General features: G+C 43.0%; 1 protein-coding gene across 1 annotated transcript in view; it reads left to right on the top strand.

The window, feature by feature from the left end:
• The window catches only part of cd2ap (CD2-associated protein), an 84,683-nt gene that overhangs the window by 57,341 nt on the left and 16,000 nt on the right, over window positions 1-11,342 (top strand). Inside the window, exons 11-14 of the mRNA XM_079255991.1 lie at window positions 1,347-1,383; window positions 1,830-1,892; window positions 5,674-5,824; window positions 8,542-8,651. Coding sequence (XP_079112117.1) covers window positions 1,347-1,383; window positions 1,830-1,892; window positions 5,674-5,824; window positions 8,542-8,651 — 361 coding nt within the window. The remainder of the gene's footprint in view (window positions 1-1,346; window positions 1,384-1,829; window positions 1,893-5,673; window positions 5,825-8,541; window positions 8,652-11,342) is intronic.

The raw sequence follows: 11,342 nt of genomic DNA on the forward strand, positions 1-11,342 counted from the left end.
TTAAAATAGATTTTTTTTTTTTTTGTTGTTAAAAAATTGATTTTATTTTTCAAATAAATAAAATGAATGCACTATACATTTTTTTTTTGGTCATTTTTATTGTTTTTTTTATTGATCCTTTTACTTGTCTACTTGGTCGTTATAGCAGCAGAATGATGGTCTGGCTACTGGGTTGTTTTTTCTCATAGAAATGAAGAAAAATGCAAAAAATACAATTTTTTTTGTTGTTGTTTTTAATCTACAAAAATCAACAATATCGGAGAATTGCAATTTAAATCGAATCGGCACCCAAAAAATCGGAATCGAATCGAGACAAAAGCATATCGTCACAGCCCTAATCTACAGTCATGCTAACAACCAGCGCTGTCTCACTAAAACCAATGAAAACCATTAGCTTTAGGCTAACTGAGTTAGCATAGTCCTTCTGCCTGGAGGAGTTTCAACATGGCAGACTGTCACGGCGCCTCCTCACCAGTTACACTGTCGTTTGTATGAACCAAATATAAAATCCTTCACTAATGAAAATGTGTGGGATTATGAGCAGAGGTCATAATAACACATGTAAAGTAAACAACAGAAAATGTTGCGTAATGTCCCTTTTAGCAACACTTGTGCTGCATTGGTGTGTCTGGTTCTGCCGATCCAGGACCGGTTCACACTTTGACTACAAAGGACACGAGTTGATTATGACGTTCACGTTTGATGTTAAATCATTAATCCGGCTGGAAAGAGATGATTCATCCCCGTTTGCCAGCTGACATTTTCCACTTTCATCACGTCTACTGCTGCCATGATGCCATCTGTTCATGCTTCGCGTGCAGCTCCGTAACAACTGGCAAGCCAAGGAGGAAACCTTTTCTGTGCTGTTGTCATGACAACGATATAAGACACCAGTCATCGTGAGAAAACTAGCAAACCTCCCGCAGTTTAATGAGAAAATAATCCAATGTTGGGATGAACATTTGGCCCCTCTGAGCTCCCGTCTTCTCCAGCCAAACAGAAGACATCTCCAGACCTTCTCTGTAACCCTCCAGGCTTACAACCAGCCATGTTCAGTCACTTCTTCCTCGCTCTGATATATAGAATCGTCTTCATCGTGTCTGCAGGAGTTGCTGTCGTGTGATTGGCTGGTTATTCGTGTTAAAATGTAAATAAAATAACCAGTGAGACGAAGTTGTCTCAATCTGCCAATGAACGTTCTGAGACATCAGAACGCAGCGAGAGCTTTGTGTGTGTTCGAGGCAAAACGAGGATAAAAGAGTTTTATTTGTTCAGACTGAGACTGTTTCCTTCAGCTTGTTGTGACTCTCACCTGCTTTTCTCTTCTCCTTTTGTCTTCCTGTCAGAAACCCAAGAAACCGCCTCCACCGTCAAAAACTGCAGGTAAGGAGCGTTTCACACACACACACACACACACACACTCTGTCGTCTCTTCACACGTCACAAGATGCCATCTGTGTGTTTTACTGTAAACGCAGCTGCTGTCAGCATGTACACCGTGCACCATGCGCACTCGCATCCCCATCTTCCTGCCTGCACAGGAGGCAACACTTGCTTCTTTTCGCTTCTGAGGCAGCGAGGATGTCTGTGTGCACCACTTCCTGTCTGCGTGCACCACTTCCTGTCTGCGTGCACCACTTCCTGTCTGCGTGGAAACTGTTTTTTAACAAAGAGCAACCCGCTCAGCGTGCACGCAGCGTCTCTGTCTGACGGGGCGGTTGCTTTGTGTGGTTGCGCGTCGGCAGGCAGCGGTTTGATGCGAGACAATCTGTGTCTGAAGCTGGGAGGTTGGACACGCAGATGACCGTAGACCATGTTCCGTTTTTCAGCTCTCAAGCCAGAGGTCCCGAATCCTGACAAGAAGCCTCATCTGGCCCGGCAGGAGGACAGAGGTACAGTAGGACCGCCGGTCTCATCATGTCTTCTTCACCACTTTGCTCCTCGTAGCTCCAGCTACCTCCAGCTGCTGTCTGTGTTTTCATTCATCCTGCTACTAATCATGTTCCTCTGCTTCGATCCCGTTCCATTTTCCCCCCGCCGTCTGAAATAACAAACCCAACAAAGTCCATCTTCACAGCTTTTATGTAGAAGCTCCGTCTCCACAGAATCACCAGGATCCAGATTGCTGTGTCAGAGGAAGGTTACCTGGAACACGGTGGAAACGGTGAACGTTTATCTCCCTAAGAAAGCCAGACGATGTGGAAGCCGGAGATAGTGGACTGGTTCTGCTGGGAACGGGTGAACTAATGTCTGATAGGGGTGGACTCTACGCGCAGGTTTCCAGTAAAGGTCTTAGAAATAAACAAATAGCAGTGTTTCTGGTGTTATATGGTGCTAAATAACTGTTCTACAGTCCAAAGCGACTTACATATGAGTGAAAACAACACAAGCACCAAAACATACAGTAGAGGACATGGTAGGAAGGTGCTGGTTTATATGAGATGCACAGCGATGGATGGAGTCCAGGTGTTTGAGGGTTGGAGCTGCTGCATGTCGGTAAAAGACATCAGCGTTGTTAATGATGGACTCCTCTGTCAGCAGCCAGTCCGGAGGAAAACCCCATGAAGATCAGAGATAAGTGAAGTGCGATGAATACTTCATCTCCATGGAAACTAGCAGCACCTTCGTGCTTCATGTCGAAGGCGGAGTCACTCTTGGTGCTGCGTTTAGGTGTCTGTGTAGCTCAGGTCGTCCTGGTCGTTACGGCGTGCTGCATGTGAGGATTGCTGCTTTCTAACGAGTTCTTCTGCAGGCGTCTCACGCTGCAGTCCAGAAGGGGTTAATGTTCTTTAGCAGCAGCAGGTCTGCTGGTCCTCCAGCGTGGATGTGCGGTCTGGCGTCCATCATGCAGCTGAACGAGCACAAGGGTGCGCATTCAGACAGCGTGATTGGTCGAGCCATTCTGAGCTTTAATATTGTTAAAAAGGCGACATTTTGATAAATGTTACCTGGATGAACATACATGTTACTAACAACATTTCCACATACTTTAAGTATGTTGTTCTTTGAAAGGGTGTACTTTCATTACGATGACATTATTGTTATTTTAGTTGAAAAGGACAACAATAATTGCGCAATATTATCGTCTAATGCAATAATTCCTGAGACAATTAATCGCATGGCAAAATGTGTTACTGTGACAGGCCTTATTTTAGTAAACATATGTACATCAGGAAAATGAAATTGATACAGCTAGATTTGGAATATTTATATAATTAAAAAATTTTGACCTTTTAAAAAATATATATAATTTATTTGTTTAAATAAAAAAAAGATAAAATCAATATTATAAATCAATATTTTAAAGAATGAATACAGTATAAAAGTACTACTGTACACGTCTGTAGTATAAAATATCATGTTGCAGGTTAAAGGACCAATAAAAACATGGAAACGTTCCTGAATGAGCCCCTTCAGTGCCACTCGCTCTACAATTTCATTTTATTTAACATATCAGGGAAATGAAATTCATACAGCTAGATTTATAAAATAAAATATTATGACCATTTTTAAAACAAAAGAAATTTCTTTAATAAAAAAAAAAAAAGGATGAAATTGTATAAATATTTTAAAAAATAAATATAAAAGTACTACTGTACATGTCTGTAGTATAAACACCATGTTGCAGGTTAAAGGACCCTTAAGAAAGTCTTTGAAATGATAAATCTGTTAAATGCAGGACAAGCTTGATCCATCATCTTTAAGCTCTTCATCATGTCATAATAAACCATAAACTCTAATAAAGTGGCTTTACTTAGAAACAAAAAAGTAAATGCATGTTAGAAAGCTACTCGGAGCTATTTGAGCTTGTAGAATTTAAATCAGCTCCGTAAATCTGAGCGATTTGTACGTGAAGTTGTGGAAGAAACTGGAAAAGATGAAGTGATGCTTCATGTGATCGGTTCTGTTCTCCTACTGCTGGGATCGACTCCAGCTTCTCCGCAACCCTTAATCAGAACAAGCGCTTCAGAAAATGGATGGATGGAGTAATATAAATATTTAGTTTGCTAAACTCCTTTTAAAGATAGTGTAGCTGCTTGGTTTAATTTGACTCATCTACGTAGTCAATCCTTATATTCATCATGTGAGAACACACGTCATCGGCCGACCCAATCAGCTCCTCGCCGCTCTGCCTGCTGGCGGTGCTGCGTCCTTCATGCCGCTACAGTGTGTGATTGGCTGCAGAGCTTTTCTCTGGGGGGGGGGGGATCTGGACCATCGGTTCTCAGAAGCTCATAAAGCTCCTTAAAGTCGAGTGTGAAGCAAACAAACATGAGTGGATGTTTCCCACAGCAGCTGTTTTGTCTCCGTTTGCCTCCAGCGGTTTTATGGACGCTAATAAAGCCCATCCTGTCATGTCTGACTCCATGTTCATGTTGTCAGACTTTTCCTAGTGGGCTGTTGTGTGACAGCGGAAATTCCACGTGAACATGACTCGCTCTTCGCGCCGCAGCGTTTAGGGAAACCTGGCAGCATCCCAGTGCTGTGCTGGGAAGCTGCAGCATGTCCACGCCCACTCTGACTGCTGACACTGCTGCTAATGAAGACTCTGTACGGAGCGTGGATTCCTTCAAACCTCCGAGTGCAGTTTCCTCCGTGATTTTCAGAAGTTTCGCTCCGTTTTTAGGTCCTAACACGCAGCTTCCGTACGTGTGACAGGAAGAGACGTAACGTGAGCTGCAGCTGATGCTGTCTGTCTGTCCCAGGATGATGTTGAGCTGCGGCGACGTTGTCCCGGGTCGCTTGTCCGGCTGGAATCCCACTTTTACTAATCTCTCTGTTTTTGAATAAATCATTTAAAAAGGTGGGATTAAGTTGAACTACAAAAAGATTTTCACAATTTCAGATTTATTTAATTTAGTCTTACTTTGTTTCATATTTATTTTTCATATATATTTATTAATTTTAAATTCTTTTTTTTTCTTATTTTATCTCTTATTTTTTATTTAATTTAATTTTCATATTTTATTTTATCTTTATTTTCATCTTAAGTTAAATGATCAAATAAATTTAAATAAAATAATATATTTCATTTTAGATCTTAATTGATCTTTTGATTTATTTTATTGATTGATTTGGAGGAAGTTGGCATCTGTTTCTTTTTTTTGTCATGCATTTTTCAGTTTTTTTAAAAAAAAATTTTTTTTTTTCATTTTTGTTCGCTGTTTTAATGAGTCACCAGGTTTTATTGTCTCTGCTTGATGAATGAATTAAAAAATCTTTATTTATTCTCCTTGATGGACATGTTGCAGAGGGAAAGTTTTGGCCCGTCGGCTGCTGTTATGGTCTGCATCACGTCCTGCAGGGCTACAAACCTCCATGTGAAGCAACAAGACGAGGAAGTCGTTGCATTTGTAGTGTTTTCTTAACCTGTTTGGAAGGTTTGTTAGAGACCAAACTCATCAGCTGGTCGACAGATCGTATGTAAAACATCAGCAGAGGACAAAGTCAGCAGACAAACTGGTTGTTCTGGTTATTCCTGCACATAAACAAGTCTTCATGTCTTTCCCGTCCGTCGCTCCTAATAACTGTGTGGAAATAATGAATGGCCGGAAGGTGAAGCAGTTTTCTCTGTTAACTATCGATCTTCTGCCATCTACTCTCTGATTTCTTCTTCTCTGTTTACTTTAATCTTCTTTTCTTTATCTGCCCCCTTCTTCTTCTCTGTTTCAGGAGACAAAGTCGCCACAGATCACAGGCCCTCCAAGCCCGCGGCGCCACTGGTCCCGCCTAAAAAGCCGGTTCCTCCTCCAGGCAAAAACAAACCTGCAATCATCCCCCCCAAGAAGCCCGACAAGCCTCTCGCTCCCACGCCAAGCCTCAAGTACGTATGTTGTCTCTGCTGAGTCCTGAAAGCCTTTACCTGCTGCTGAATACCTCCAAGTCATCCCATTAACATCTCCAACGCTGACGCTTGTCATTCTTTACTTCCTTCAATTTTTACAGTTTATTCTGTTACGTGTGTCTCTGAAGAAGCCTGTAGAAGTGTTTTAATGGAGCGCGTTGAAGGAGCACTTTCCGACCACATGGCTGGAATCAGAGTTACTTTAAATGCTTTCCACATTTCGCAAGTGGCGTTGGATTTATTCACACTTGCTCTGAATCCATCCCAGCGTTGCTGCTGCTGTCTGCTGGATGTCGCCATGCCATGTGTTGTAAAAATGTTCCTATTTTTTACCACTTCGATCAGCTGTTAGATCAAAACAATCCGTTTTACCTGCAACAGGAGAAATGCGAACCTCAAATGTCCAACCAATGTAACAATACTTAACTGGCTGCTGGTAAAAGATGTGCGCGCTTGGTGTTTAGACAGCTTAATGAAGCCTTAACCACGCGTTCGCCACCTGGTGGTTGGCAGACTAATGGTGGAGAATTGTGATGAAAGACGCATGCAGCATGAATGTAAATATCATTGACGATCATGTTTATTTAATTGTGGCCACCAAAATCGTGATCACGATCAAAATCCGATTAATTGTGCAGCCTTAACAGACATCCAACCAGGTTTCTCTCTCTGCAGTGCACCTCCACATCCTGGTGCTGCCACCACCATGCTTTACTGTGGAGATGTATGAAGCCCATTTATGCTCCCTTGTGTGTGTTAATTGAAGCATTTTTTAGGAATGTTCTTTTAAAAATGTAACTTTTTAGTTACTTTAAACAACAAGATTACCATTTTTTGTAAGTAACCATAGTAACCGAGTTAGTTTTAAGTCCTTTTCAAACTTTGTCATACGTCAGCGTTGCATGTGTCTTTTCCAATGCAATTGTTAAGTCAATTCATCGATGGGCAGAGCCTCCGTGGCGTCACCCGTAGGTTTCTGAAGAGCTGAATTGAAGCTTGGTGGGCGGTTCCTACCATCGCCATCTTGGTTGGGACATGCGTGTCGTATCTCCTGGAAAACATAAATATGGGCAAAGAGGTGAAGCTGAGAAGCGGGCTGTGAGTGTGGGGGTGGATGATTGACATCAATTGATCTCCGGCCTGCTTGTAGCTAAGAGCTAACCCGGAGCTAACCAGCTAACGGAGGTAAGCGGGCTAAAGCTACCTGTAAGTCACGTTGTTAACCAGCTAAAAACCGCGGTTGTTCTACATTCCTACTCCTTGAAGCAGGAAATTGGGTACCATGTCAATCGAAAGGACACGCCCCTAAATATGCCAAATTTTGAGATTAAATTACTTTTAAACGGAAGAGTTAGAAAAAAATTCACTCCCCCCACAGTTGTCATGAAGGTAAACCTGACCTATTAAACCTAAAATGGATTTTTGAACCAGACTGTAAACATGTTTATTTCTGCTGTAAACATGTTTATTTCTGCTGTAAACATGTTTATTTCTGCTGTGAAGTTGGTCTTTTTAACATGGGAGTCTATGGGGATTCGCTCTGTTTTGGAGCCCCTAGTGGATGAAGGGGGAACTGCAGGTTTTGGCTTCACTTTTAACCACCAGAGGTTGAACCTTGGTTCATCCACTGGAGGGCAGGGCTGAGCTCGGGGGAAATGCACCACTCTAAAGTTGTTTACAAGCGTCCAAAGACGCCAGGAAAAGAAGAAGAATCAACATCTTGGTCATTTACCTCAGACATCATGAAAAACCTGTGTATTGCAGCTGCCATTTTTACTACGGGGTCTCTGAATGGACAAACAAGTTTGAGTGAAGTGAGGCTTTGGTGTTTGCTTTATTTTATAGATGCTGTGCTGTTTTGGGTAATAACACCTGAAAAGGACCCCGTTTTGTACAGAATGATGAAGTTCTTACCTGCAGGGCAGTCGTCGCTGCACCTTAGACCTATGGATCCACTCACACATGAAAACATGTTTGTCTGGAAGAATTTTAGCCATTTCACATTCACATTGCACTTAGTCATTTTAATGCCCAACTTTACCTCTAGATGTCACTAATTCACTCACGTTGTGCCTTTAATCACGCGGTGAAGGAAGACGGGTTGGATATCAGAGAATGATGAATGCAGATCAGAAAAGCAAACGTGTCTCAGAGAGCGAGTCTGTGCTTGACATTCAGCTCGCAGCACCAACGAACCGGGATGGATTCAGAGCAGGAGTCTCAATAAATCAAACTGCACACATCAAATGTGGAAAGCCCTCAAGTTAACTCAGATTCCAACCATGTATTCTGGAGAAGCGCAATCAAATGTCAGACGGCTGCAAAGATCCGCGTTACTGATATGTGTTTTATCCCGCAAACACTTCTGCAGACACACCAGGCTTTTCCACGGACAGGCAAGAACCAAAGCGGGGTCCGGTGTTCGAGGCTTTCTTTACCATTTATAGGAAATATTGTTTGTTCAGAATACATGAATATAAAAGTGGTCCATTCACCTCACCACATGCAAACATTTCACATGAAAAGTGAAGTCGACAACACAAAGAGTGTAGAGTAAAGAGATATAAATCCCTCCCCTCATGATGCTCGGTCAGGTCCTACGCACGCCTTTCCACCGCGTCTTACATTTCATGCTGCTTTTCCTGCATATTTTAATCTGTTTCCCCTCATCCTTTTATTTTTTTTTTTACCTTTAGGCACAATGGAGAGATGCCTTCCATACGACAAAAGTCTGATTTGGAATCACTTTTGTCCACCAAACCCAAAACCCTGTCGGGAGACTGGGCGGAAAAGCCCTCAGATACAGGTATGGTAAAACCTAAACAATGCAGCTTAATAAGCTGCTTTGCCACTGTGGCGGCCATGTCTTCACGAAAACAAACCAAAGCTAAATTTAAATGAAGTCCATGTGTTGTATAATGCATCAAAACAAATTATTAGACTTTGTTTTAATCAAATATGAATGTAAAACTCTTTTCCTTCACAACATTAATCAGCTGTTTACATGATTAAACTGATGATTTTCTCTCCATCTTTTGTAAAAATGCTTTTTAACCATGATATAAAAGCCTATAAAGCAGCAAGCAGGCGGGAGCAGGAGCTGGCGTCTTTCATCAGACTGAACAGTTTGTAGGCTGTTGTTTCTGACGAATGAAGCCTGAAAGGTCAGAGGAATGCCGTGAGGGGTTTAATAGAGCCGACGAGAGGACATTTCACCTCGAGAGTTGTCTTTGGTGTGACAAGTGGCTGGAGGAGGTGCTAAAAGTCCAGGCGACTGTTCAGCAAGCCAGCCTGTGGCACATTTGCCCCAGAACATGAAAAGTCAATCTGCCCAGCTGTCACAGACGCTTGCTTGTCTGCAGCAGCTTAACACAGAGGAGGTGTGAAGTGCTGTCACGCAGCAGCTGCTAACGGTTTCCAGCGTTTGCTTGTAAAGATAAAAGCGTCTCATCCGCTCCTGGTTAAGTTTGCGACGCTATAAACAAACTTTCCATCACACCACTGCAAACTTGTACTCTAAACGAATACTGTAAACTCTCTGACATGAGAAACTCGGCCGCCACAACCAGCTGCTGCTGCCTGACTCTCCTCTTTCTGCTCGCTAAATGAGAACAAGTCCAGTCTAGTCAAATCTAACCCAGTACCTGTCTTCTGGACCCGGTCCCTACCGACATCCTGCAGAGCGTTTTACCTACAGTCATACCTGCAGTAAGCTGTATCATCAACTCCTCTCTGCCATCTGGTGTCTTACCGTCTGTCTTCAACAAGCTCGGGTCACCCCGCTGCTAAAGACACCCACACTCAACCCAGTCCAGGTTGAAAACTACCAGCTGGTCTCAATGGTTCCATTTATGTCAAAACTACTTGAGCGAGGTGAATTTTCACTGATCCTCCATGATAAAAACTTGTTGGATCCACATCAGTCTGGCTTCAGGCAGGACCAATCCACTGAAACTGGTCTCCTGTCTGTTACTGGTTCCCTACAACTTTCCAGATCCGCTGGTCAGTCCTCAGTCCTGATCCTGCTGGACCGGATCCGCTCCTCACTTCTCGGTCCTGGTTCCAACACACCTGACTGAAACAAATGAACAGGTTGACAACAAGCTGTTGCATCCATAGACTGTATATAAAAAGATGGGCGGAGCCTCCCGTAGGTTTCTGAAGAGCTGAATTGAAGCTCGGTGGGCGGTTCCTACCATCACCATCTTGGCAGCGTCATGTGAGTCGCCTCCCCGGAAAATTTAAAAACTGGCAAAGATGTGGAGCTGAGAGGGGGTTGTGAGCCTGGGGTTGGATGATTGACATTGAGCGAACTCAGAGCTTCCTGTTGCTAAGAGCTAACCGAGCTAACCAGCTAACCGAGGTAAGCAGCCTAAAGCAAAGTCACGTTGTCAACCAGCTAAAAATATGCTGAATTATACTGAGTTGAAATTACTTTTAAACGGGTGAGTTAGAAAAAAAAAAAATCACTCCCCCAACAATTGTCATGAAGGTAAACCTGACCTATTAAACCAAAAATGGATTTTTGAACCAGGCTGTAAACATGTTTATTTCTGCTGTGAAGTTGGTCTTTTTAACATGGGAGTCTATGGGGATTTGCTCTGTTTTGGAGCCCCTAGTGGATGAAGGGGGAACTGCAGTTTTTGGCACATTGCATAGGCTTCACTTTTAACCGCCAGAGGTTGCTGCTTGCGTTGGATTCATTTGATTTGAATCAGGTGTATTGGTGCAGGGAAAAAAAAAACTGCCAGATCCCGGCACTCAAGGAGCACGACACCTGTGTTTTAGAGTATTCTGACAGGGGGGAGTATCCAGATCACATGGGTTGACTACAGGGGTGCCTCAGGGATCGGTGCTCGGCCTCATTCGGTGCAGTAATTCGCTCTCATGGCTTCTCCTACCACTGCTATGCAGATGACACTCAGCTCTTCCTTTCCTTCCACCAGACGACCAACCGTCTCATCAGCCCAAAGGACCTCATCCCACTCCACCTCAACTCGCACTTCACTGGTTTCCAGTTGCAGCACATCAAATGCAAAGCTCTGCTTCTGGCTTGCAATACAATAAAGCAAACGGCTCCTGTCTTATCTTCACTGTTAAGACAGCTATGTCAATTAAAACTAAAATGCAACAATTTGCAAATCTTATCAAACTGGATTTTATTCCCAGTAAAAAATAAACAACATATCAGATGTTTAAACTGAGACATTTTTATCATTTGATGAAAAATCTGAGCTGATGATGAATCTTATGCAGCAACACGTCTGTAAAAAGTAGTTCCAGGATGATGTTTAGCATCGTTAGCATCTCCTCTGTAAACATCTGGGAAGTGAGGAGAGCAGTTCGTCACGTTCTGGTCTGACCTCCTCTGAATCCTGCTTCGTCGAGGATTTCATGGAGCCTCTTGATGTTAAAGAGGCTCCATGAAATTTGGGTCGCGCGTGTGTGCGTGTGTGTGTGTGTGTGTGTGTGTGTGTGTGTGTGTGTAAAAGCTGAT

This window comes from Telmatherina bonti (genome assembly GCF_933228915.1).
Source record: "Telmatherina bonti genome assembly, chromosome: 16".
Classification (NCBI taxonomy): domain Eukaryota; kingdom Metazoa; phylum Chordata; class Actinopteri; order Atheriniformes; family Telmatherinidae; genus Telmatherina; species Telmatherina bonti.